The sequence below is a fragment of the Podarcis gaigeae genome (genome assembly GCF_964106915.1).
Source record: "Podarcis gaigeae genome assembly, chromosome: 6".
In the NCBI taxonomy this organism is placed as follows: domain Eukaryota; kingdom Metazoa; phylum Chordata; class Lepidosauria; order Squamata; family Lacertidae; genus Podarcis; species Podarcis gaigeae.
Window position 1 is genome coordinate 76,184,911 of NC_139682.1, and position 27,898 is coordinate 76,212,808.

General features: G+C 41.3%; 1 protein-coding gene across 50 annotated transcripts in view; it reads left to right on the plus strand.

Annotated features, from left to right (window-relative positions):
* LOC310846537 (uncharacterized protein) overlaps window positions 1–27,898 on the plus strand; it is a 138,176-nt gene that overhangs the window by 87,063 nt on the left and 23,215 nt on the right. For 15 of the 50 annotated variants that reach the window (XM_083743223.1, XM_083743227.1, XM_083743256.1 and 12 more), the window contains exons 17-55: window positions 44–82; window positions 314–343; window positions 817–852; window positions 2,038–2,076; window positions 3,715–3,999; window positions 4,503–4,535; window positions 4,841–4,879; window positions 5,133–5,171; window positions 5,293–5,331; window positions 5,469–5,507; window positions 5,623–5,655; window positions 6,903–6,947; window positions 7,124–7,168; window positions 7,953–8,018; window positions 8,169–8,207; window positions 8,719–8,757; window positions 9,825–9,863; window positions 9,970–10,008; window positions 10,249–10,284; window positions 11,071–11,109; window positions 11,349–11,384; window positions 12,158–12,193; window positions 12,428–12,466; window positions 15,065–15,109; window positions 15,742–15,780; window positions 16,269–16,313; window positions 17,258–17,290; window positions 18,220–18,261; window positions 18,393–18,434; window positions 19,585–19,653; window positions 20,598–20,633; window positions 21,930–21,971; window positions 23,103–23,141; window positions 25,002–25,034; window positions 26,035–26,061; window positions 26,821–26,853; window positions 27,167–27,193; window positions 27,354–27,395; window positions 27,693–27,731. In XM_083743223.1, the coding sequence (XP_083599349.1) occupies window positions 44–82; window positions 314–343; window positions 817–852; window positions 2,038–2,076; window positions 3,715–3,999; window positions 4,503–4,535; window positions 4,841–4,879; window positions 5,133–5,171; window positions 5,293–5,331; window positions 5,469–5,507; window positions 5,623–5,655; window positions 6,903–6,947; window positions 7,124–7,168; window positions 7,953–8,018; window positions 8,169–8,207; window positions 8,719–8,757; window positions 9,825–9,863; window positions 9,970–10,008; window positions 10,249–10,284; window positions 11,071–11,109; window positions 11,349–11,384; window positions 12,158–12,193; window positions 12,428–12,466; window positions 15,065–15,109; window positions 15,742–15,780; window positions 16,269–16,313; window positions 17,258–17,290; window positions 18,220–18,261; window positions 18,393–18,434; window positions 19,585–19,653; window positions 20,598–20,633; window positions 21,930–21,971; window positions 23,103–23,141; window positions 25,002–25,034; window positions 26,035–26,061; window positions 26,821–26,853; window positions 27,167–27,193; window positions 27,354–27,395; window positions 27,693–27,731 (1,782 nt within the window). The remainder of the gene's footprint in view (window positions 1–43; window positions 83–313; window positions 344–816; window positions 853–2,037; window positions 2,077–3,714; window positions 4,000–4,502; window positions 4,536–4,840; window positions 4,880–5,132; window positions 5,172–5,292; window positions 5,332–5,468; window positions 5,508–5,622; window positions 5,656–6,902; window positions 6,948–7,123; window positions 7,169–7,952; window positions 8,019–8,168; window positions 8,208–8,718; window positions 8,758–9,824; window positions 9,864–9,969; window positions 10,009–10,248; window positions 10,285–11,070; window positions 11,110–11,348; window positions 11,385–12,157; window positions 12,194–12,427; window positions 12,467–15,064; window positions 15,110–15,741; window positions 15,781–16,268; window positions 16,314–17,257; window positions 17,291–18,219; window positions 18,262–18,392; window positions 18,435–19,584; window positions 19,654–20,597; window positions 20,634–21,929; window positions 21,972–23,102; window positions 23,142–25,001; window positions 25,035–26,034; window positions 26,062–26,820; window positions 26,854–27,166; window positions 27,194–27,353; window positions 27,396–27,692; window positions 27,732–27,898) is intronic. The other 35 variants (XM_083743224.1, XM_083743241.1, XM_083743248.1 and 32 more) reach the window with 29 other exon arrangements.

Genomic DNA, 27,898 nt, shown 5'->3' on the forward strand with positions numbered 1-27,898 from the left:
GTTGCTATTGTTTTTATTATTATTATCATCTTCTCCCCCACAGGGCTCAAAACCCCAAGATGACATCCGAATAACCATCCAGGTAACTATAGTGTAGCTGCACTAAACCCACTAAGTGACAAAAACGATAACAGTTGTGTTTCTAGGTAATGTTCACTTCGCATCACAAAACCAATTAGCGTTTATATTCGAGATCAGAAATTTACTTAATAAATGGTCTTGACTGTAATGTGTGCAGAATTTTATTCTAACATGTTGTTATATTGCATTTGAAAGATTTGTTTTACAATGGCTTCTATTTTCCCCCAATTAGAGTGGACAACCTGGGCGAGTTTGTGATAAGGTAAGTGCTGTTTCACCTCTGAGTTGGATACTAACTAACGTTGGCCTTCCGTCCAAGAAATAAGTTTGGAAGGAAGACTACCTGAACGACCAATAATGGATCAAACTTCCAATAACTGCTTTAAGGACCAAGCATTTATAAAACAAAACAAAACAAAACAAAACAAAACAAAAAACAAAACAAAACAAAACAAAACAAAACAAAACACCAGTGTATATGTGTCTGCAGTTGTATATCAGTACTGAGGAAATTCCACAAAAATGTAAATTGTTACAGATAGTAATCTGTACTATGTATAAACTCCCTGGCTCCTAACTATTTCACTATTTATTTTTCCAAAGAAATGATTTGTTTGGTCTTTAAGTAACCCTATGCCCATCAGATAACTTTTAACGGATGCTGAATTTTTCTGCATGTTAGCATATCAGTTGTGTTAATTCAGGAAGTAATTTCTTTCTTTTTCTACTTCACAGACCTCATCCTCCTACAACAGCCAAGCCTGTAAAATGGTAAACACATTCATATGGGTGCAGCTTGGTTTCTGCTCCTTTGAGGGATCTGTCTGTTAAAACACACATAGCTCTGGGAGCTTACCCTGTGTTGGAATGTTCCTCTTGTCTACTTGGATATTTGATAAGATTGGGGGGGGGGAGTCATTAAGAGGTTCTAAGCATACTAGCAAAGAGATTTAGCATATGTGGAGAAAAACTACAGCCAGCAAAACATTTTGCCAAAGCATTTAAGGCCTTGAGACCAGTTCCAAGGCAACAAATACAGCAATTAAAGGAGAACACGATCAGAATGTAAGATCACAGTACATCATGTGACTGTACCATTATATGTGAAATTACAACTCTTCCGACAATGAATGAAATTGCTTTTCAAACGTTTTTATGCTTTTATATTTGTTAATAGCCACCCAAACTGGCTGGGGCAACCCAGTCAGATGGGTGGGGTACAAATAAATTATTATTATTTTAATAATAATAATGTGCAGGTAGGAATCTTCTGCATGTCTAGAGCTTCTAGCACAGGTCTAGGGGATCTGGGGTCCTCCAGCTGTTGCTGAACTACAACTCCCATCATTGTGGGCCATTCTGCAACTGATGGGAGTTGTAGTCCAACAACATCTGGAGGGCCGACGGTTCCCAAACCTGCTCTAGTATTTCCAATAAGGGTTTGACAGATTAAATTATTTCCAGCCTGGGTCACTTTTCACCCAATTCCTGTATAACTCTGTGATTATTATTTTTTTTAACTGCACAAAGACATTCCACAAACTTTTTTTTAAAAAAAACGTTAGCATGAAAATCCACATTTTTTGTATGCATTTTAAAAAAATTAAAAAAACAAAATTAGAAGGAAGGGGGGCGGAAGCAAAGTCAGGCACCAGTTCTTAAAGTTTAGAGTTGTTAGGAAGGCCAGGCCAGGCAGGATGGAAACAGGAAGAGAAGCAATATTAAGATGGTTTCGTAGCAGAGCTGGTGGAATGGTCCTGTTTGCCTTCTTCTGCTCTGTGGACTAATGGAATGGCTGCTTCTAGTAGATAACAGCTGAGAAAGAGCCAAAGGCTGCCAGTGGAAAACCCTCCTTCCTTTCTTCCTCTCTTTCCTGCAGCTGTTGAAGTATTGCCTGCCATTTTTTCAACACAGCAAGGTGACCAAAATATCTGTTTTGTTTTTGTTTTTTTACAGAGTATTCAGTCACAGGGAGGCAGTTCCTACGGCTCTAAGGTAAATAGCCCTGTATAATTCCTACTGGTTTCACTAGGAGTTCTTAGAAGATTGTTATTTTAGTGGTGTGGAAGAACTGCTGCTGGATAGTTCCTACAGCCATACTGCTCTGGTAATGTCAGAAACCCAGATGCACCAAACCTAATAATAATAATAATAATAATAATAATAATAATAATAATAATAATAATAATAATAATAATAATACAGTGGTACCTCGGGTTAAGTGCTTAATTCGTTCTGGAGGTCCATTCTTAACCTGAAACTGTTCTTAACCTGAAGCACCACTTTAGCTAAGGGGGACTCCTGCTGTCGCTGTGCCGCTGGAGCACAATTTCTCTTCTCATCCTGAAGCAAAGTTCTAAACCTGAGGTACTATTTCTGGGTTAGCGGAGTCTGTAACCTGAAGCCTATGTAACATGAAGCATATGTAACCCGAGGTACCACTGTAATAATAATTTATTATTTATACCCCGCCCATCTGGCTGGATTTCCCCAGCCACTCTGGGCGGCTTCCAGCAGAATATTAAAATACAATGATTCATCAAATGTTAAAAGCTTCCCTAAACAGGGAAGTCTTCCACCCATACATGCATGCACAGTTCTTGGGATACATCCACAGAACCTTCTTTAAAAAACAACAACATCCTTTGTGCCAACCGAGTTGTTGACAGCAAGGGGGGGGTGTGCTCCCTGCAAACGGTTCATAAGTGCGATCGGTTTTTATTTTGATTATTTAAGCCATTCATATATTGCTCAGTTACCTAAGTTTTAAAAGAGAGATTTGCACCTGCAGTTGCATCAGTGAGAGAAACCCTTTTTGCAGCACATCCAACTAGAGAAATGGTTTAAATATTATGTGTTCGTATACTTTTAACCCATCCTGGGACCTTATGGTGAAGGGTGGGTAAGAAATCAATAATAATTAGAATAACAACACATTTTTAAATGTAGAAATCGGTAGTCTTGAGTCTTGTCCCTGCCTGGATCAGAGCAAAAATAGCCAACATTAAGTACACGTTCATAATGTTTTCTGAACGCAATAATTTCATGACACACTATGGTTTTCCAAAACATTACCTGTTGTCTTAAAATATGAAGCAAATATTATTTGCTTAATTATTCCAGTAGTCTTAAAATATGGAGGAAATACTCTCTTCAGCAGTTGGAAATTACCCCCCTTGCCTTATAATTTCCATGGCCATACCTTTTGCAAATCTTTATTTATTGATTCATTCAGATTTATAATTTGCCCTTCTTCCCCAAAGGGTGTGAAGAGCAGCTCAGAATAATAATGTTACTTAAAAACCAATTCAATGCAGCTCTGTATCACACTACAGGCAGCATTTAAAACCAGCAGCATAAAAATACTCATAAAAATTTGGCCAGAGCCTGGATAAATAAGGGAAGTTTTACATGGGTTTTATTGAATGCAGGTAAAAAGGGGACCTGCCTGATTTCCTTTGGGAGACTGCTGCGTAGGTGGGGTGTCGACACTGGGAATGGTCCATCTTTATGCTATTCCTATTGATTTACCTCAGAAAGGGTCCCTCCCCAAGATAACAGATTTCAGGTTGAAAAGTACAGGTGATGGCGTTCTTTAATGCTGACAAGGTTCTTTGTGTATATGGGCTTTAGCTGAGTGGATCCTCTACTTCGGTTGGTGGCAGTGGAGTCTCTGTGACATTCGGCGGCAGTGGATCTCCCGGCTCAGTTGGTGGCAGCAGATACCCTAATTCAGCTGGCGGCAGTGGATCCTCGACTTCAGTTGGCAACAGCGGGGTCTCTATTACTTTTGGAGGCAGTGGATCTCCTGGTTCTGTTGGCAGTGGATCCTCGAGTTCGGTCGTGAGCAGCGGATCCTCGAGTTCGGTCATGGGCAGTGGATCCTCTTCTAAAGCTGGAGGTAGCATCTGCAGCCAGGTAAGAATTGCCACAAATGGGTAAGAATTACCCCTATTTGATGTAAGTCATAGGACTCCCCCTATTGGTGGTTTACCCTTAGATGGACTCCCTGCAGATGGGCAGGAGTCAAAATATAGTCTGGCTTTACCCAATACGTAAGCCAAACCGCTCACATCTGTAACCAATAAAGTTGTGGCCTTTTTGAACCCACAACCTAAATACTCGTGTCTGTGTGTTTTTATCCACTAGGGAACGGAGCCTTGGCACGCAAATAAATACTGGTTGAAGAACCCATAGCAAATGTAAAAGGCATAGCTGATTTATCTGTGCAGACCATATTTGTCTGTCTATTAAGTCTTTGTCAGCTTGATAATTAATGCCCAGTTAGTAGTTTAATTAACTGACACAATCTCTTCTCGACCAATGGAGTCGAAGATCGAAATAAATGTCCACCTGAAGTAAAAAGTATGTTTTGTTTTTGAGGAGGAGGATTAATATTAATGTTCCTAATTTTCTCTTAGGGCTATACAACTGATGGCAATCCTTGCAAACCGGTAAGATTCCTCTGCTCTGAATTCTTTGAAGGCTCATGTCCAGCATGGTCTTAATATCGTGAAATCTTTTCCCTGACTCAGCAGCTGTAATTTTGTATTGGGATTTAGTCTCCTGGTCTTGCTTCCTGCCTACTAATTTGGTCCCCATATTTAAAAAGGGTGGTACAGAGAGAAATACCACATTAATGTGCTTGGGACCCCCACAGTGGGAGAAGCCAGCACCCCACCCTACCGTACCAAAAGTAGTGTAGACACAGGTCCACACTTAACAAAATTAATGTTTTTATTAATTATTTCTCCCACAGGGTGGATCAACATCTCAGCAAAGTTCTGGAAGTATCCAGGTAAAGGATTCCTACTGAAAATATTCCCTCATGTGGCATTTTTAATGGTTCTAATTTATCATACATTTCTATATTATTCTTTGTTGTTTGCCTCCTCGTTGCAGTGATATAGCGTAATGTGGCTATATACAGGATACAGTCCTCGTTTACTCCCTTTGCAAATGTTTCATATTTTATTTGTTGGTGTTAAAGTTACCAATCTCTTTTTTAATATTCTGACAATATACAGTATTTTAAATTATTTGCTTTTCAGGGTGGATCATCATCCCAGCAAACTTATGGAAGTTCCCAGGTAAAGCGGCTCTTCTTTTCCCTACATTTTAACCCATTTTGCTATAAAAAAATAATACTGCATCATTTGCCATTTCCCTGTTTCCAAGAAAACACTGGTTTTTGTATTGTTTCCATTGTAGGGTGGATCCTCATCTCAACAATCTTACGGAAGTAGCCAGGTAGAACTGTTTTGAACCTTCCTATATTATTATGGACTAAGTATTAGTATTATTAATAATAATACTGCATCATTTGGTATTTGAAAAGGTCCCAGTTCGCAAGAAAATACTGTTTTTGTTCCTTCTTTCCCTTGTAGGGCGGATCATCATCCCAACAAACTTATGGGAGTAGCCAGGTACAGCTGCTTTTAACTTAATAATAATAATAATAGGAATAATAAATATGGCGTCATCTGGTATTTGAAAAGGTCCACAAGTAAAGACTGTTTTTCCTCCTCCTTTCCCTTGTAGGGCGGCTCATCCCAGCAAACTGGAAGCAAACAGGTAAATTGCATATTGTGTCTTCCCCATTGGCATTATGGTCTAGCACACATTTGGGTCACCTGTGGGCCTTGGACTACAAGTCTAAACTGGACTGCATTGCTGATTATAGGCTGCGCTGTCTGAGGCTGATGGGAGTTGGGCACAGGTTCCCCATTCCTAAACATGAAGGACCCAATGGTACATAGCTGCTGCTCCCTGTACAAAAAACGATAATGATGCAAAAGGGCACATCTGTATGGTTTATGCCTGCACAGACCATGATGGGTCCATGTAACAGTTTTCAGCACTCCACCTCCTGGAAGGAGAGTACACATTCTCACGGACATCACGACTGATTGTTTCTATTAAGTGTGCAGCCATTGCTCATTTTATATTTGGAGAGTACAGTGGTACCTCGGGTTACATATGCTTCAGGTTACATACGCTTTAGGTTACAGACTCCGCTAACCCAGAAATAGTGCTTCAGGTTAAGAACTTTGCTTCAGGATGAGATGAAAAATCGTGCTCCAGTGGCGGCAGCGGGAGGCCCCATTAGTTAAAGTGGTGCTTCAGGTCAAGAACAGTTTCAGGTTAAGTACGGACCTCCGGAATGAATTACCGTATTTTTCGCACCGGTCCATAAGACGCACCTAGTTTTTTTGGGGGGGGGGAAATAACGGGGGGGGGGAATTATTTTCCCCCCCAGGCGCTAGGCTGGGGCGGGGGAAGCCCAAGCTTCCCCCGACCCCAGCCCCCAGAACAGGCTGCACTCCGCAAGCTGTGGGAGCCCTCCCGCGGCTTGCGCAGAGCTTCCCGAAGCCCCGGCGCAACTGCTCAGCGCGCCAGGGCTTCGGGATAAGAGGCAGTTCTGCGCAAGCCGGGGGAGGGCTCCCACAACTTGCGGAGTGCAGCCTGTTCTGGGCTTTATTTGGCCCACCAGGTCTCTTCAAATGGGGCCTGAGGCCATTTTTTAAGCAAAATTCCTCCCCCTGCCAATCACGTGATGTCATTTCCTTCTCCCACCCTCATTTTCTTCCACTTTGGGCCCTTGGTCCAGAGGTTCCCCAGCCCTAATTATATTCTTTCCTAGACTGAATGTACCTTGATTTATGGAATACATATATATTTATGGAATATATATATATATATATATATTTGCTTTCGTAGATTTTCACGGGCAAAACCTGCATATATATATATATATATATATATATATATATATATATGAAGTAACTGTTGTTTTTTTCCTCCCTTCCAACTTTCCACAGGGTGGTTCATATTCCCAAGGAGGCAACTATAATCCTTGTGGACTGGTATGTCCCTTTCTCCTTGTTTGTTAACTTAGTTTAAGATATTTAGCTATAACGTGCCAACTTCCCTGCTGGCTTTTGAAATTGGATCTTTAACTGATAGCATATTATGCATTACTTTAAGCAACAGTTTAAATAAACCAGAGTGCCTTAAAAATGTATTATTTTTTTCCTTCCAGGATGGTTATACCGGTAAAATAACCAGCAGTAGCAACTGTCCACAGGTAAAAATTCTATGTCTTCTATGGTCTTACACTAACAGGTGAAACCACAAGCAAGGTGTCTGTAGATGGGAGTGTGCTATTGTTGTTGTTTAGTCATTTAGTCGTGTCTGACTCTTCGTAAGCCCGTGGACTAGAGCATGCCAGGCTATAGCTACACCAAATGTCCACAGTTAAGCATTTTCAGTGTGAAAAGCAGGGAGTTTCTGCTCTCGAATGCCCCATTTCAAGAGTTACTCAGTCCCTTTTTCCTTAATATGGGACCTCTTCCTAACTGTGTGACCCCAGGCAATCCCTGGCAGCTTTTGAAAACTTTTCTAAGCAAACAAAATATGCATAGGCAAACACAATTGCCCTCACTCCACATAATTCACTTCCACTGAAAGCTTATCCAGTACAGTCGTACCTTGGTTTTCAAACAGCTTAGTTCTTGAACGTTTTGGCTCCCGAACGCCGCAAATCCGGAAGTGACTGTTCTGGTTTGTGAACTATTTTTGGAAGCCAAACATCTGACGGCGCTTCCACAGCTTCCGATTAGCTGCAGGAGCTTCCTGCAGCCAATCAGAAGCCGCGGTTTGGTTTTCGAATGTTTTGGAAGTTGCACGGACTTCCGGAACGGATTCCGTTTGACTTCCAAGGTATGATTGTACTGCCATCTGGCTCCCTGCAGGAATTGTAGGAATGTGCGCTTTCAGAAGCACCTGTGTGTCATTTAGTGGGTCTAAGCAGGAATAGTTGCTAATGTAATATTTTGAATACTTCAAAGTAATGCATGTTTTCTCCATAGCGCGGACAAAGTGGATCATATAGCGGCAGCAGCGGAAGCAGCAGCAGCAGCAGCCAATATGGACAGGTAAAAGCTTTCGATGTGTAATAAAACTGATGGATTTCCTAAAAGGTTTTATTCCGTTTCTGCTTCTAAATATAGAAAGTAACTTAGTGCAGAGATTTTAAAGTGGCCACCAAATCTGTTTTGCAATTATTATTATTATTATTTATATAGGTTGGCTCATATGGCAGCAGCAACAGCCAATACGGACAGGTAAAAATACCTTTTTCATATATAGCATATATAATATGTGCAATATATGGGAGTCATAGTATACAAGCAAGGCTTTTAAGCTCTCTGCCCTGCTTTCCAGGCTCTGGGATGCTTTCGTGGGACTGTCCAAGTTTCCCTGAGATCTCGCGAGAGCATCCCAGAGCCTGATAAGTAAGGAAGAGATATTAAAAGTTCTTTCTGCGCCAAGAAAGCACAGTGCAAAAAGAGCTTTTAAGCTCCTCACCTTCCATGCATTTAATCTGTATGGTTTCAGCCAGCTGGCCTTCAACAGCGCAAGATTAAATTTAAACAAGTTAAATGCGTGTAAGACAAAATCGTACTGTATGCCAGATGCGAGGAATCTTTTTCATCCTGAGGGCCGCAGTCACTTCTGGGCAGCCAACCGAGGGCCACATGCCAGCACGCAGAGATCTAAAAAATAAAATAGAAAGTAGTTTGGTGCAGATATGTTAAAGTAATCCTTTGGTAGTAATAAACGTTTTCTCTGCAGAGTGGATCATATGGTGGCGGCAGCAACCAATTTGGACAGGTAAAACCACTTTTAATATACAGTTTATAGTTTATCTAATATATGTGCTAGTAATAGTATACTCTAGGTGTAGGGGACATTTTTCAGCCTCAGGGCCACATTCTCATCTGGGGAGCATTCTGAGGGCCACATGAGATCCCAGAGATATGGGAAGTAAAAGTAAAAATGAAATAGAAATAGAAATAGAAATAGAAATAGAAATAATAATAATAATAATAATAATAATAATAATAATAATAATAATAATAATAATTTAATTAATAAATAATTTTAGTATTTATACCCAGCCCATCCTGCTGGGTTTTCCCAGCCACACTGGGCAGCTTCCAATACATATAAAAACATAATAAAGCGTCAAACATTAAAACCTTCCTGATACAGGGCTACCTTCAGATGTCTTCTAAAAGTTGTGTAGTTCATTATCTCCTTGACATCTGATGGGAGGGTGTTCCACAGTGACGGTGCCACTGCCGAGAAGGCCCTCTGCCTGGTTCACTATAACTTTGCTTCTCACAGTGAGGGAACTGCCAGAAGGCCCTCGGAGGAGGACCTCAGTGTCCAGGCTGGGGTGGGGTGGGGGAGGAGACGCTCCTTCAGGCATACTGGACTGAGGCTGTTTAGGGCTTTAAAGGTCAGCACCAACACTTTGAATTGCGCTCGGAAATGTACTGGGAGCCAATGTAGATGTTTTAGGACTGGTGTTACAGTATATGGTCCTGGTGGTCACTCCCAGTCACCAGTCTAGCTGCCACATTCTGGATTAGTTGTAGTTTCCGAGTCACCTTCAAAGGTAGCCCCATGTAGAGCGTATTGCAGTGGTCCAAGCGGGAGATTACCAAATCATGCACCATGCACCCGTCAAACAGTCTGAGGGCAAGTGGGGTCTCAGTCAGCGTACCAGATGGAGCTGGTAGACAGCTGCCCTGGCAACAGAATTGACTTTTTCCTCCATGGACTTCTGTGTTCCTAATGAGCTTGTGACTGCAGGGTTGCAGGTCCAGGTCCAGAAAGTAGCTTTGTGCAGATATATTAAATTAATCCTTCTGTAACAAATGTTTTCTCTGCAGAGTGGATCCTACGGTGGTGGCAGCAACCAATACGGACAGGTAAAATTTAAAGCAATACGGACAGGTAAAATTTAAAATAATAGAGAAAATAGTTTGGTGTGGATATATTAAAGTAACCCTTCTGTAATAAATGTTTTCTCTGCAGAGTGGATCATACGGTGGTAGCAGCAACCAATACGGACAGGTAAAAACACTTTTAATAGAAAGTTTATAGAGTATATAATAGATATGCTAGTAATAGACAGTCTACTCTAGATGTGGGGAAACGTTTTCACCCCAGGGGCCACATTCTCACCTGGGAAGCCTTCTGAGGGCCACACGCCAACACACAGAGATTTAGGAAATAAAAGTAAAAATAATATAGAAAGTATCTTTGTGCAGATATCTTAAAGTAATCCTTCTGTAACGAATGTTTTCTCTGCAGAGTGGCTCATACGGCAGCGGCAACAAATTTGGACAGGTAAAAAGACTTTTAATAGCATATCCTAGTTGTGGGGAATCCTTTTCAGTCTTGAGGGCCACCTTCCCTTCTGGGCAACCTTCCGAGGGCCATATGCCAGATGTCATGGATTTGATGAACACAGAGGAATAGTGGGAGGAACTAGCTGGGGAACCCCCAAGTCTGGGGATTGGTGGTGGGATGACGAAGAGTGGTCAGTAGGAGAAGACTGGGAGGAGGAGGTGTCAGAAGATGAGGAGGTAACAGGATATAGTGAGCAGGAAGAGGCTGTGGTAGAGGGAAGTTCAGAAGTAGGAGTGGACGCAGGAGAGGAGGGAAGCCAAGAGGCAGAGATGAGTCCAGCTGGTGAAGAGGCATGGTTGTCTCTTTCTCTTGCTGTGACAAACTCCCATCCCCCTGAAACAGAAGAGGCGTGAAAGGGCAGAGGAGAGGTTGGCTCCACATAGGCATAGTCTCAGATTGCTTGGGGAAAGCCTTGGAGGGGATGGTACTTAGATGGCTATGGAGAGGCAGGGACCTTCAGTCTTGGAAGCTGATTATTCATGTAGTAAGACCACTGGGAATGAGCTGCTCTGCTCATTAAGCCTGACACTCAACCGAGTCTGTGGAGGTTGTGTTTTAGCTAATAAAGAGTTAACGCCATCTTTGAACTGTGTGGTATTGACTGGCAGGCTCTGGTGAAACCAGCAGAGAGAGATACAAGAAATAAAATTTAATATAATAGAGAAAATAGTTTGGTGCGGATATATTAAAGTAATCGTTCTGTAATAAATGTTTTCTCTGCAGAGTGGATCATACGGTGGTGGCAGCAACCAATACGGACAGGTAAAAACACTTTTAATAGACAGTTTATAGAGTATATAATAGATATGCTAGTAATAGACAGTCTACTCTAGATGTGGGGAAATGTTTTCACCCCAGGGCCACATTCTCATCTGGGAAGCCTTCTGAGGGCCACACGCCAGCACACACAGAGAGAGGAAATAAAATTAAAAATAATATAGAAAGTATCTTTGTGCAGATATCTTAAAGTAATCCTTCTGTAACAAATGTTTTCTCTGCAGAGTGGCTCATACGGCAGCGGCAACAAATTTGGACAGGTAAAAAGACTTTTAATAGACAGCATATCCTAGTTGTGGGAAAACTTTTTCAGTCTTGAGGGACATATTCCCTTCTCGGCAGCCTTCTGAGGGCCACACGCCAGATGTCATGGACTTGTTGAACACAGAGGAATGGTGGAAGGAACTAGACGGGGAACCCCCAAGGGAAGAAGATTCAGAGCCTTTAATATGCAGGTTAAAGAGTATATATGTGCTAGCAATAGACAGTATACGCCAGGTCTGGGGAACCTTTTTCATCGTGAGGGCATAAAAAGTGGATTATTTAAAATGTTCCATCTATGCTAACATCCGTCTTCTCCACTTTATGTTAAACAATATTTATTTTAAGTCAAGGTGTCAGAAATCATTCATTTCTTTTCCCCACAAAAAGTCCAAGATTGTTATGATTGATAAATGCCAACCATATTATTTCTTTTGACTTTACCTCCCTTAATTCCCACTACCATTACTCCATATTGGGTAAATTCTTCTGTCCATGTCCATTTAAAAATCCCTCCACTGTGATCACATACTGAGCTAATATTCCCTATTTTTTTTCTTATTATATATCCTTTAGTTCATGCCCATTTCCATATGTTCAAATTCCACTCCCTGGTGTATTTCCATTTCCTGTTGTGTTTATGATAGTATCCTGATCTCCTCCTTTAGGACCTTCTATTTTTTATTTTTCCAGCCTTAGAAACAATATATAGAAAGTAGGCTTGTGCATATATATTAAAGTAATCCTTCTAAAATAAATGTTTTCTCTGCAGAGTGGCTCATATGGCAGCAGCAACCAATTTGGACAGGTAAAAACACTTGTAATATACCGTTTATAGAGTATATAATATATGTGCTAGTAATAAACAGTATACACAGGGAGGGGGGCTTTTTCAGCCTGAGAACCGCATTTCCTTCTGAGCAGTCTTCTGAGGGCCACATGCCAGCACACACAAACATAGAAAATAAAATAAGAGTGAGATAGGAAGTAACTGTGCAGATATATTCAAGTAACCCTCTTGCAATAAATGTTTTCTGTACAGGGTGGGTCATACGGTGGCGGCAGCAGCCAATTTGGACAGGTAATTTATATCTATCTATCTATCATCTATCTATCTATCTATCTATCTATCTATCTATCTATCTATCTATCATCTATCTATCTATCTATCTATCTATCTATCTATCTATCTATCTATATCTATCATCTATCTATGTATGTATCTATCTATCATCTATCTATCTATCTATCATCTATCATCTATCTATCTATCATCTATCTATCTATCTATCTATCTATCTATCTATCATCTATCTATCTATCTATCTATCATCTATCTATCTATCTATCTATCTATCTATCTATCTATCATCTATCTATCTATCTATCTATCTATCTATCTATCTATCATCTATCATCTATCTATCTATCTATCTATCATCTATCTATCTATCTATCATCTATCTATCTATCATCTATCTATCTATCTATCTATCTATCTATCTATCTATCTATCTATCATCTATCTATCTATCTATCTATCTATCTATCTATCTATCTATCATCTATCTATCTATCTATCTATCTATCTATCTATCTATCATCTATCTATCTATCTATCTATCATCTATCTATCTATCTATCTATCATCTATCTATCTATCTATCATCTATCTATCTAATCTCCATAATTTTTTTTTTTTAACCTGCTTCTGAATATAGAAAGTACAGTCATACCTCGGGTTGAATGTCCTTCAGGTTTTGCCGCTCGTGCATGCACATACATTCAAAATGACGTCACACACATGCGTGGAAGCGGCAAAACGCAACCCGCGCACGCACCGTCGCATCTTACGTTCTATTCAGGATGCAAACGGGGCTCCGGAACGGAGCTTAGATTGTGCACACAGCATAAATGTGGGGTGCTGTGTCACCCCATAGAAGGCATCCATTCACTTTGAATGCTGGTTGGAGAGCAGGACTCTGTGTCTGTCTGTGGTCTTTTTCATTGTGTGTGACTGTGTTTTATATCTGTCTGCACACACACACACACACACACACACACACACACACAGGGTTATAGTTCGCATCCAACACTACTGTGGGGTTCTTAGACTGCGTACCCACCATACATGTATAGCACCCCCGCCTCAACAATTCTGGGAGTTTCACAGACCTGCAATTCCCAGCTCCCTTAACAAACTACATTTCCAAGGACTGTGGTGGTGAGGGTGAATGTGTGGTGTGTACAGACTCATAAGCTGTAGGTTTTAAAGGTGGGGTAGACAGAGAAACAAAGGTGGACCAACCAGCTCATCGAGTGCCCTGGCAGGTTGTGCGAAAGCAGAACTGTGCCCATGCCCTCCTCCTCTGCCCTGTTCTCATTTGCCTGTTTTAATTTACTGATTTCCAGTTACAATTCAGCAGATTACATAGCTCTGCAAGGGCAGAAATACAGTGGTGGGCTGGCCTAGTTTCTTCCCTGGTTTTTTTTGGGGGGGGGCATGTCAGGGAACGAGGAAAGGCTGAGGATTTTGGGAATCCATGGCTGTAAGATGCATTCAAGGACGGTGACCCAGACCAAGTTATTTAGAGTAAGGTTACCAGACGTCCCCATTTCCTGGGGACAGTCCCCAGATTTACAAATCAGTCCCCAACAAAATCAATCTATTTAGTAGGAAATATTTAGGAAATAGTAGGAAATATTTAGTAGGAAGTTGAAAAGTGTCCCCGGATTCATTGGAAAAACCCTGGTTACCTTAATTTAGAGCAAACTATAACCCACCGGGAAGCGGGTGGCGCTGTGGGTTAAACCACAGAGCCTAGGACTTGCCAATCAGAAGGTCAGCGGTTTGAATCCCTGCGACGGGGTGAGCTCTTGTTGCTTGGTCCCAGCTCCTGCCAACCTAGCAGTTCAAAAGCACGTCAAAGTGCAAGCAGGTACCGTTCCGGTGGGAAGGTAAACGGTGTTTCCGTGCGCTGCTCTGGTTCGCCAGAAGCGGCTTAGTCATGCTGGCCACATGACCCGGAAGCTGTACGCCGGCTCCCTCGGCCAATAAAGTGAGATGAGCGCTGCAACCCCAGAGTCGGTCACGACTGGACCTAATTCTCAGGGGTCCCTTTACCTTTACCTATAACCCACCTTAAGCATGAGAAAAGTCCACCAGAAATCTATGGGATGTAGCCAACTAAAGTAGGCCCGGTGAAATCAATGGACCTACCAGTAAATGAATCCTAATCCATTAATGTCAGTGGTTCTGATCTGGGTAGTATCCAACCATGGTCATACTCAATCTCTTCTGTTGCCTTGAGGCTCAGTTCCTAGAACTGAGGTTTTGTGCTCCGGACTGGAGCACATGAAACGCAGACTGGGTGCTTTCTCCTGATCTGTTCTTGGCATGCTCTCTTTGTCATTATGGCAGTTCTGACCTAACATCAATGAGGTTAGGGCTATGAAGATAACTATGGTTCTGGGCAGGGAGATCTTCTTCTCCAAATGTAGATCTCTCTCTCTTTCTCTGTCCTCAGAGAGGGAGATCCACTCTGTCCTAGTGCCTCTTCCAGAGACCATATTATTGCAGGGCTGGTGCAGATGTATTAAATCAAGCTGGTATCTCAGCAGAAAAATCTGCTTTTTTTAAAAAAATAACAATAATAATAATAAACTGTATCCTCTGCAGGGTGGAACATATGGCAGTAGCAGCAGCAGTACCCAATATGGAAAGGTAAAAACACTTTAAAAATACACATGATAGAGGGCTTGGTCACTCAATCAATCTAATCTTTTGTCAACCATCCATTACAGAGAGACCAAAATATGAAATAATAACAAAGTTCAGCCTCTGTAGAACCAGTTAATAAATATCAAAACTGACAGGTTAGGAAATAACAAACATAGCATATCTAAGAGATATTACAACCTTCAGATATATTTTCCCCATGTCGGTAATAAATTTATTGAACACCTCAATAAAGATACTCAGAAGGGTCTCTAAAGATCAAGTGATTTTTTTTCTTTCTTTAATGCTTTGTATATATATATATATATCCCTTGACACTTGAGATGTCTATTTAAAGACTCCACCTTATTTAAGTTGTTTTACACACTGTTTTTAATACTGTGTTTTCATATTGATTTTTTAAAAATATTGTAAAAATCCCTGGGGCCTTAGGGTGAAGGGTGGATAATTAATAATACCAATAACACTTGCTAATGTGCAAAGTATACACAGAGATCCAAAAAATAAAATGCAAATAAGTATCTCTGCTTATTTCTGCTCCCACATAGAGGAAGTAGCTTTGTGCAGATAGGTTAAGCTAATCCTTTGTTAAATAAGACGTATTTTTTTCTGTACAGGGTGGATCATTTGGTGGTGGCAGCAGTCAGTACGGACAGGTAAAACATTGTTTAATATTATAGCATATGTGCAGATTATTCCATGGTATCGTCTGCAGAGAGATGGGGATATCAAGCCTATACTTAGGTTGGAACTAGAGATACACTTCTGCTTTGCCAAGGAAAAAGGCACGCTCAGCCCTGAAGGACAGGAAAAATATACACAGATAGAAGATGCAAAGAAGTCATGAAAACCCACAGGTGCCCACATTCTTCCAGTAAATACTGCCGGTGCCCCATCAGTTCAGGAACTGGGCTGGTGATGACCATCTACATGTACCCAAACATGGAGGGACACACATCACACACACAACATGCAAGACATGGGACAGTGCCCCCCACTCCATCTCCCCCCAGTGACAGAGCCGGCAACAAACCTCTGGTGTTCCGTGGTGTGCAGCTTTCAGTTCCAGGCTCCTTAACCCATGATATTTATGCAGTTTTTCTCATGGTAAATAATTGGGTTCCTTTTTTTTAATTTTTGGCAGGGATCGCAGACTGGTGGACGTTACGGCAATGTCATTTGCGATCAGGTAAGAGTAGCCCTTCTGTGTTGCACCTTACACTTGGCATGTGATGTGCTGATTATCCCCAGGAGATAACATTTCACTTGTTTCTGAAATGAAATCCTAAAGGGATACTCTCACAGTTTTCCCCCCCTTCAAAGTTTTTTTTTAAGCATAGTCATCTTGCTCAATTACCTTTTCTACTTTGCTGAACTCAACTCATTTAAAAAATAAATAAATCATAAGCATGAATATTATTTTTGTCTGAAATCTTCTACTTCACATTCTTCAAACAGTATTTTCGATATTATAAGGTGATACAACTGAAACTAGAATTTTAAAAAGCTGGTAAGACATTACATTTGTCTTGCAGTGCATTACATTTGCACAAAATGATTATACAGGATGAAATTAGTGCTTTTTTTCCTGATTAATTCACTGGGCTAAAGAAAAGGCAGGAGAAAATAAGACATTTGACTGGGGAAAGCCATTTTCACAACTCTTTGTGTTTCTAATATCTGTACTTCAACTTTTAAAATCCACATGGAATCTGATATAAAAATGGCTGTCTTCTGCTTTCTCTCACATTTTAACGAACAGCATCCCCTAGTGGCACATTTCACATTGACAAACATTCCTAGGTCTGTTGATGATATACACTTTTATCACTTTTCTACCTATATATCTTGGTGGTTTCCACCACGGAATCCTGTTTCATGAAAGTACTGACAGTTATCCACTAAAGCCCATTAAACCCTTAAAGAACTACAGTTCCTTAAAGTTCCCTGGAGGGGGGGATGCTAAACCATTTCAGTTAGTACTATTGATGCATTCCTAGCATCGCTTTGGGCGAGGCAGGGGACGGAGGTCGGGGATGAACACCTTATATTTAGATATCACAAATTAGTCTCTTGGTTCTGTTTTTCAAAATATATAAAATATATAACAATTTACTATTTCCCCCTCTGCAGGGTGATGCCTCTACTTATGGAGGAAAAGCTGTGGTAAGAGTAAAATATATATATTTTTTTCATTTGTAATATTTTAAAATATCAGTTTAGGCATTGCCTGACGCGGGTGGCACTGTGGGTTAAACCACAGAGTCTAGGACTTGCCGATCAGAAGGTCGGCGGTTCGAATCCCCACGACGGGGTGAGCTCCCATTGCTCGGTCCCTGCTCCTGTCAACCTATCAATTCAAAAGCACGTCAAAGTGCAAGTAGATAAATAGGTACCTCTCCAGCGGGAAGGTAAACGGCGTTTCCGTTCACTGCTCTGGTTCGCCAGAAGTGGCTTAGTCATGCTGGCCACATGACCCGGAAGCTGTACATCGGCTCCCTTGGCCAATAAAGCGAGATGAGCGCTGCAACCCCAGAGTCGGTCATGACTAGACCTAATGGTCAGGGGTCCCTTTACCTTTAAGTTGAATTAGGGGGCCACACATTATCCTTTGAATCGGAAGAATATGACTCTCAGATTTGAACCCTATAATCATCGCTCATGCTCAGGAACCTAAGACTTGACTAACAAATATTCTAGAGTAGGCAACTGTTACAGGCTGTTTCAAAATGCAGCCCATGAAGGAAGTGATAATTCAAATCTTGATATGGCTGCACTACTAAATGGAACCTAATACCAGAAATTTTCTATAGCCTTCCAGGTATGAGAGAAAGCTGGCTGGCTTTCCTTATTATATCACGAGGCTGCTGCACAATTGCACAGTTGTGGCGCTAGCAATTTCCATTGATCTATTGCATTTGGACCATTGCACATTTCATATTGCCTCGGGCATGAGGAATGTCAGGGACCTGGCTGGAGGGCTGAGTTCAGCTTCCACTTTCATGGGTCACAAATTGAGTGGGCATCGTTTTAATTTAAAATAAAATAAAAAAGCTTCCTGTTTTCATTTCATTCTATGCCACTTATCTCGACAGAGCTCAGCAAACTGTAGAGGCAGAAGGGACGTAGCAGCTCAAGTAAGTACTCTCTGGTTTCCACATGTTGGATTTGCTCCAAATATGCTTCTAAAGAGCATATTTGTGCAAACAAAGCCACAGAGGGATTCATTCAGCATCTGCTAACTTGGGTTTATGTTTTCCCCTTACAGGAGGCATTCACAGCTTTCGTCAGAAAGATTCAGGAAAAACGAGTAAGCACTACCCGTTACCATAATCTCAGTTTTAACTCTTAAAAGAGTCAGCAGGATTGGATTTTATTGGCAGCACTGGCTCATATGCTCTTGAAATTGTATAAATATATGTAGCTGTATCAACAGGATGCAGGATTCTTTGCCAGCTTTGAGGTCAAGAGAATAAATGCTTTCAAAAACTGTTTCAGGAAGTAGATAACTGCACACGGGTTCATGTACATTAGCAGAGAGTTTTAGTCATACATTCTTGACCCTTCATGTTGGGTCATGGTGTGATTGTGGTATTTGTAAACCGCCTGGTTCTAGCTACCCATGGTATTCTCTGTGGTGTTGTGTACCTAGGCACTTTTCCTAATGTGATATTATTATAATTTTTATTTGACTTGTATATTTGTCATCTCTGTATAGTCCAAGCCTTCATCCCAGAAGTTCTTGTTTTCCTGCAAGAGATATAGTAATGGCATCAGACCAAGGCAGTTTTAGCTGGTCCTTGCTAGTTTTACCAAATGATAATAAAGCAGAACTTTCAGCCAAATAGAAAAGAAAAAAACAGTTATTCCATAATTTTATATTACATCTCTCTCTCTCTCTCTCTCTCTCTCTCTCTCTCTCTCTCTCGTCTTTGATGTTGTATGTTTCATTTTTTATATGCAAATATACATATTTGTACAATACGCTCTTCCTGAGGATGTGCTCTGTAAGCAGAAAGACCTCACTAATAGATGGCGCCAACTTTATTGTGGAGCCTGAACACTCATGGGTGAATTGGCCAGTTTGTGTGGCAAAATATACCAGTTTTTTGAGCTAGGTTAAGTTGAGAAAGAGAAATGCGGTGAGCTTCTTAACTGCAGAGATTTGAACCCAGCTCTTTCACATCTAGTGGAGGGAAGTCAACCTTCCCACTGCTGTTGATCCTCCCTTAGAATGCACTCCAGACAAGAGTGTTGGGTGTGTTTCAAGGTGTATGCTATGTTTATACAGAGTAATGCAGAGGCCCTGCAGGCCTACCTAAAACAATATTTTGTAAAATGCAGGTGTTCCTCAGTGATATGGAAAGGTTGCCTGAACGTAGGAATGTTGAAGAGCACTGCTCTCAGCTAGAAGCATAAATGTTATCTAAAACTAATGTTTTCTTTCCTTACTTCCCAAGGCACTACCTGTAATCAGAAAGGCACGGAGTGTGCAAAGCGCTCTCACCAGAAAGACTCGGAGTGAAAAAGTAAGCGCTACTTGTATATATCCTAGAATTCTAGAGTTGGAAGGGATCACAAGGATCCCTCTAGTCCAACCCCCTGCAATGCAGGAATCTTTTGCCCAACATGGGACTTGAACCCACAACCCTGAGAATGGAAGGGAAAGCTGCGGCATGTTTCCAGCCAGGTGGTGTGTGTTGGCTTCCTCCCATTCTCCTTTGCACTATCTTTCAAATCCTTTTTGTTTGTTGTTTTAACGTTCAGCTCAGGGAGATTGTAGAGATTGCTGTAGAAAGCCCATCCCCTTCAATCTTCTCTGCCAATCCAAAAATTTTTTTAAAAAAAAAATAATTGGAAGATATGCTCCAGTACCGATTTCTTTCTATGCTCCTCCCACCCAGCATGAATTACTGGAATAAAATATTATGTTGAGAGCAGAACTCCTAATCGGCTTTGTCCTCCAACACTCATTCAGAGATGGGGAAGATCCAAGAAGAGCTTTTTCAAAATTTGATCCCTTGTTATATCTCTGCCCCCGCAACGGGGTGAGCTCCCGTTGCTCGGTCCCTAGCTCCTGCCAACCTAGCAGTTTGAAAGCACGTCAAAGTGCAAGTAGATAAATAGGTACCGCTCTGGCGGGAAGGTAAACGGCGTTTCCGTGCACTGCTCTGGTTTGCCAGAAGCAGCTTAGTCATGCTGGCCACATGACTCAGAAGCTGTATGCCGGCTCCCTCGGCCAGTAAAGCGAGATGAGCACCGCAACCCCAGAGTCGGTCACGACTGGACCTAATGGTCAGGGGTCCCTTTACCTTTACCTATATCTCTGCAGTTCTTTCTGAGCTTCAGGTGGCCCACATCATATTTTGCGAAGTGGCTAACCAAACTCTTAGTATGGTAAGCAGTAGTTTGCTTGATGTTCATTCAAATAAAAGCAAGACATTAAAACTTTCCCTTGTCTCTCTCTCTGCAGGCTCGCGCTCTGATCAGAGCAGCTCGGAGTGAAAAAGTAAGAACTGCCTGACACCATTTTCTTCATTTTGACTCTTCAGCACCTGTTGTATTTGCTAGTGCCAAAATTAACTGTTTGTACTGTAGAGGTATTAAAATAAGGTGCAGGAAATAGCTTTAAATTTGAAGCTAACACAACGCTTACGCCTAACAAGAGGCAGGAAGAAGCAAGACTCTCTCGCTGCAGACTGGTGGAGCATTATAACATTTACAAATCAAGAAGGAATAGGGTGACCTGTACCTGTGGTATTTCGGAACATGTGGCTGGTCTAACTAATGCATATTTTTACATGATGTAACCTTTCTCTGATAACACTCAGCTTTCTCCTGTGTTTCCATGCTTCCACCCGCAAAAGACATATTTAGGTTTATGTTTCAATTTTTGTGTTATATGTGTGTTACTGTACTCAGTTGAATAATCTCAATAAACAAATTACAAATAAAATAAAAGAAGAAGTGTTGTTTGGGCTGCATGAGGAGAGCTAAATGCAGCCCTACGGTGTAGTTAATGGAAGAAATGATTTGGGCCTTATTTCAGACAGGTCTTCGTCAAAAAAAGCCTTATTGATTCAGCACTGCCTGCTTAAAACCTACATAAATATAATTGTCCACTGAGCTTCTGTTTGCAGCAGAGTGGAGGGGAGCTTCCCCCCCAAACCAGACAGCTCTTAATGACAAAGGAAAAAGACATGTGTCTAAATAAGCACATCAAATAAACCAGAAGATGTTTCCTGAAAACTTCTAGGATTATTTATACCAACTTTATACAATGTGTGTCTATATATCGGGGTAGTGAACCCCTTTCCGTCAATGGTCCAGATTCAATTATGGCCAACCCTTCATGATCCACCTTTCACAGGTGGGTGGAACCACCTATCTGTCAATCACCCAGCATCATATATTATCAGGTGCAAAGCAGCGCTGAACGCAAGCCATGTTTGCAAAGGAAAAATCTGGAGCCTGCTCTTACCAACAAACAATTTGGACCCCAGGCTCCTGATTGTTCCTTTGCAAACATGGCTTGCGTTCAGCACCGTTGAAATTTGGCATCAAATGCAAGGTACATTGTCAATTCTCGAATGAATACAATGTCTACTGAAAGCAGCACAACTTGCTTTTTCATTTCCTTTGTAACTTTGGTGCTGCCTTTCCACTGATTGCGCTCTCAAACTTCTATAGCTTTGAAAAGCCAGTGAACAGGCAGATTTTCCTCTTTTGCCTCGTTTCGTTTATTTAAGCTGTTGCTGAGGCAAGCAAATAACTCTGCTTTCTGAAATTTCTGGCTTTGTTACAGAATGAAACCTCTAATCCACCAAGTATCAATACCTATGGCCAGGTAAGGACATCCACTCCCATCAAATCTTCACTGAAACATACTAGCTATGACTTGAAAGGAGGCCATTGTACATCTCTTGTGCCTGCCCAGTCTGTGTGGTGTGGCGCTACATGCGAAGAGCTCACTAAGAGACAAATGGAGATACAATTGGGCACATGTGTGTTGCAGCTAGGAAATCAGCCATGCACACTTCCTTCTCTGAGGAAATTTCTTCATCTCACCATAAAGACCATTGGCAAACAAGTTGGGAACTATACTAACTGCTGCTCAGGCAAGCTAGAACCTGCTTCAGAGGGATTAATAACCAGGGTTTGGAACACAGTAAATCATGCCCGTCTATTTGTTATAGAGGAGGACCTGTTACCAAAATTGGCATCCTCTCAGACTGCAGTATTAGGAGTTTTCAAGGACTTGCAAACAATTAATGCATTTTTTAATGACTGTTTTTTCAGTGGGCAGCAGAACCACCCACCCACCCACTACGTTGTATCAGGCTTTTGAAATTCCTCTTCATTTCAAAAGTGGTTTGCCTTGCAACATGGTAGGCTCCTGTCCAAGAAACAGAACTCCCCTCAGAGAGTAAAAATGGTTTGCAGATCTAGGGGATGAAAGGAAGAAGAACAAACCAGGCAGCTAAAGATCCAAATGCAAATGCTCAGCAGTTCACCTGAGACAGACTTGTTCCTCTTTCTCATCCTTTGGACAGTGAATTCCTATGAAAACAGATATGTCGTGCCCCTGAGCAATTTTGCGTCCCAGAGGAAATAGAAGCAGCCCCAATGTCGTTGCATTGTAGTATTTTATGTAAGATGCTTTGAGGGTACTTCTCGATCAAAGGGTGGGATAGAAATTAAGTAAATAAATAACCTCTACAGTCTCTGGCTCCTGACTACAGTGGTCCTTTTAATTAATTTCCCCAGATATTACTAATTTAGCTTTCACTTTAGTACATACCCTACACAGTCCTGTCAGACTTTCTTGACATTTCTGTATTTCAGTCACATCAGACTGTTTGGTTCTTATTGTATATCCTAATGGCCACAGAGTAATTCTTTGTAAAGTTTTTAAATATTTTGATAATTACATTACAGAAATACATGGCGTTTATTTATTATTTTGCATCTTTCACAGGGCGAAAGCTTTTATAATAACGAAAACCATAATGTACAGGTAAGAATTTCCCCCTTGTAGATCAATTTGATCAGATGGTCCTTCAAACAACTCTGATCCAAGAGTAATTAACCACTAACTTTCTATAGTTTTCTGGTGTTCATACAAAGACAGTGAGAGCAAGTAACTCTCCAGGGAGTATATACTTTCCTATTGAAAGTGGGGGAAAATCAAGGGTTCTTTATGCTTTTAATCAGGACGTGGCTTAATTTAGGAATTTTAATGAAATCGTTAATCTCGTGCAAAAGAAAATGAAAAGAAACTCAACAAAAAAATATAAAATGATCTTCCAAAACACAATTTGGGCTTAAAAATAAAATAAAATCTGAACCCACGGGAAAAGATTTATGTAAGAAATATGAAGCACCAGAGTTTATTTGGAAATATACTCAGTGCATGTAGTCCAAATGAATATATTCTTCTTTAGGATTCCATTATGAAAAAAATGTAAATCTGGTTCTGAAAGGGAAAGCCAGTTACAGCAAATAAGCTGGAAAATGCAGCAATCTTAGAGCATTTTAAAAGTGGTGGGCTGGCATAGTTTATTACTTAGTATAGGTAATTTATTGATAATAATATATATTGTCTTCAGTTCATTGCTTTGCATTTAAGTTGCAAATCTGGGCTCACCCTGTGACTGCAGGATGCAATATGGGCTATCTTTTCCCCCTGTTCTTTCTGTCTTCACCCAATAACTTACATTGCTTCATATTGTTTATACAGGCACAATGCTAGAAAGTTAAAAATAGAAATTTCTGGATTGTAACATGAGCTCTTAAGTTGTACAAAGGTGCCTCCAGGTGCACTTTTGGGTGTATATTGTTGGTTATATAGGATAGCACTTATGACATAATGAAAATCAGGAGGACACTGGTTGGGAAATCCCATCTCTTTCAACAGCTGCTAGCAGGAAGATTGATTATGGCATAGGCTGCTTCCTGACATTCTAGCTTCCAGGGGGAATAACTTTCACTGGTCAGCAGCAAATCTTAGGGTCTTCCACCTACATTGTACAACAGCATGATAATCTTGTAAAGACAAAGTATGGCACTGTTGCTCACATATCGCTATTCGCAAAAAAAATCAAAGTGGTTTACAACAATTGTGCATAAAACCATTCAATCAAAAACATATAAATTTAAAATAAAAACAGAAATCAGCTATACATTGTGGAAAGATTTGTTTTTAATTATTAAAAAATATTAAATAAGCCTGACAGAATAGAAACATTTTCAGCAGGCATTTGAAAGTTTAAACCGAAGGCGCCTGCTAAATCTCTGCTGGTATAGTATAGTATTCCGTAATACCGGGCCGATTACATTAAAGGCTCGGTTCCTTTTTTCTGTCGAATGAGCCTCACCAACTCAGGCCACAACTGACAACGTTCCTGCAGTTGATCTCTGCGACTGTGCTGGGGCTGAGGTGCTCCTAAATTGTTCAGGGCTTTGTGAAATAATACAAGGGCCTTGAACCTTGCTCAGGAGTAGAAGAGCAACCATTGCACACGCATTAACAATTGTGGCAAATGTTGTCGGCCAGATGTCCCTGTCAGTAATCTGGCCATTGTATTCTACACCAGCTGGAACGTCTGAACCAGGCCCAGGGGCAGCCCCGCACAGAGCGCATAGCAGTAATCCAGCCTCAAGGTTACTAACACATGGACCACAGTGTGTGCATCAACCTATAAACATCTGCCTTAAATACTTCGAAATTCAAATTATGTTTACTAATGCTGGAGCTTGGTGCGATGAAATAATTAAACACATGCAGCAAGCAGCACTTTGAACAGTTAAGTGCAGATAGAAGAATGAACTGTATATTGAGATGCTATTTGTTTTTAATTCACTTTGTCCTTTATAGGATGGATCATTTGTGGCTTATGCCAATAGGCAGGTAAGCAAATTTGATGGGACCTTGTTCAACTGTTTCTTGTATCCAAACGTTAATAGGAGAGTGAGGAGACTTCAGTTTTTATTCCTTCTTTCAATTGCTCCCCCCCCCCCCCAATTCCTGGTCAATTTCCTCTCTGGTCATTTTTCATCCTTACGGCTTTTGGTTTCTCCAATCCTCAATTTCCTTGCCTCGCTACATTTTATTGACAACCAGCCTCTTTCTGACACTCAGTGGCGTAGCGTGGGTTGTCAGCACCCAGGGCAAGGCAAGTAATTTGCCCCCCTAACCCGTGGATTTGCGCCCCCTAACCCCCAGATGTTGCGCCCGGTGCGGCCGGCCCCCCCTGCACCCCCACGCTACGCCGCTGCTGACAATTGGGCAACTGTAGTTCCTTTTCTTCTGCATTTCAAAGAAAATCTTAAGATTATCCCGAGTGACTTCCCTGTGCATTTGTTTCAGGCTTTTGCTCAGTTCATATCCTGCCCTTCATCGGTTTCACCGGTTATAGGGCGAGCTGCATCTCAATACACATAATTTCATACAATAAATTTTTAAATAACTGGCAGGACAATCCAAGCCCTGGCTGGGCAGGGGTGGAACACGACAGGGTGTGGGGCCATTGCCACAACATTCACATCCCTATCGCTCAAGACAAATTGCTGCCCCAGCCTAGAGGTGGCACAGCAATTGGGCCTGACGCCATCAAGCAACAGCATGCTGGATATTCATCAGAAAACAGAAATCAATTTAACCTCAGAAATTCAGTAGGTGGATTTCCCCCCAGATGCTGATGCAACATTGGGGCTTGACTCCCATCCCATGTAGGAATAGATTACGACTTAAATGCTTTTCAAAATTTACACATGTTACTTAAAATGTGGCAGAAGCGTCCATAGAATCTTGCAGCTCCCATTTTATCGATATAAACTTACAGGAAAGCGAATTGCATTTCATCTGACTTCTTACAACAAAAATGGAGCTAACTTTTGTATTTTTACAGGGAGAATGTTTTTGCCCTGGTGCACAGGTAACTATTTTTCTTTACTGTCCCCAAACTGGTTGTCTCATGTGATTTCATTTAGACTTCATTTAGCATTGTTGTAGATTGGAGGGAGTGGGTGGCGCTGTGATCTAAACCACTTGGACTTGCTGATCGGAAGGTCGGCGGTTCGAATCCCCGCAATGGAGTGAGCTCCCGTTGCTCTGTCCCAGCTCCTGCCAACCTAGCAGTTCAAAAGCACACCAGTGCAAGTAGATAAATACGTACCGCTGTGGCGGGAAGGTAAATGGCATTTCCATGTGCTTTGGCTTCCGTCACGGTGTCCTGTTGCGCCAGAAGCGGTTTAGTCATGCTGGCCACATGACCCAGAAAGCTGTCTGTGGACAAACAGCAGCTCCCTTAGCCTGAAAGTGACATGAGCGCCACAACCCCATAGTCCCTTTGACTGGACTTAACCGTCCAGGGGTCCTTTACCTTACCTTTTACCCAGTTATAGGTAATAGGACACCTGGTTCACACAAGATTACTTTTCCTGGTCATGGGGTAGGGAAGACAATAAATAGGAAAGCCACTCTTTCTTCCTCTGTGGTGTCACAGGTCTGGCAAGGCAGTTGCTGACTTTAGTCCGCCCCCCCCGCCCCCCCCCCCACTTTTGGGATTGCTCATCCCATGTACAGTAGATACTTTTACATTTATCAGTATTTCCACAGTGCAGACCTATTAAAGTGATATAGCATCTTTAGCAATTGGGTTTTGTTGTTGTTGAAGTCACTGTTTTCTCCGCAGGGTGGTGGATCGTATGGCAGTCAATATGGACAGGTAAAAACTCTTTTTTGATACTTAGCATATATGAAATGCATCATGTAGTAATACTATACACTAAGATTTTAAAAACGAATGGAAAAATGGGTTTTATGGGTGATATCCAGCATCAGTCATACTCTTGGCAGACCCATTGAAGTCAACGGACTTAATATGAATGGGTCTACTTGGAGTATGACTTAGTAAGATATTCCTCTGCTTTTTTGCTGCTCCTGAACATTAAAAAATAGTTTAGTGTGCATATATTAGTGTAATACAACAGATCATCAAGAACCTTTTTGAAGTATGGATTGTTTGTTTTTTCCTACAGGGTGGATCATATGGTGGTGGCAGCCAGGTAATAACTTTTAATAAATAGCAAGAACTTTTAATAGGCATTACAACTAGCATACCCAGAGATATTAAAACCATTTCTGATTATTCCTGCTTCTGAATGTAGAAAGCAATATGGTGTTTTTTTCAGCAACATTTTTTTACAATAACTATTTTCTGTACAGGGTGGACGGTTCGGATATGGCAGCAGCAGCCAATATGGACAGGTAAAAGCACTTTTAATTTATAGTACGTACAGAGTATATACTGCACCATGGCTTGCATCCAGCTAAGTCATATTCAGAGTAAGCCCACTGAAATTATTCGACATCAGTTAACTATGACTAACTTTATTTCAGTGGTTCTGCTCTGAGTATGATTTAGCCAGATACAACACCATGGTAAATATACAGTATATGCAGAGACATGAAAATAAAACCTGTTTAATGCTTATTTTGCTCTAAAAATTGAGAGTTGCTTAGGGCAGATACATGAATGTATTTTTTTAAATGTCTCCTGCACAGGGAGGAACGTACGGTGGCGGCAGCAGCCAATATGGGCAGGTAAAAACTCTTTTAACATACAGTGTATAAGCAATGGAGAGTGTGGCACTGTGGTCTAAACCACAGAACCTAGGACTTGCTGATCAGAAGGTCGGTGGCTTAAATCCCCACAACGGAGTGAGCTCCCGCTGCTCTGTCCCAGCTCCTGCCAACCTAGCAGTTTGAAA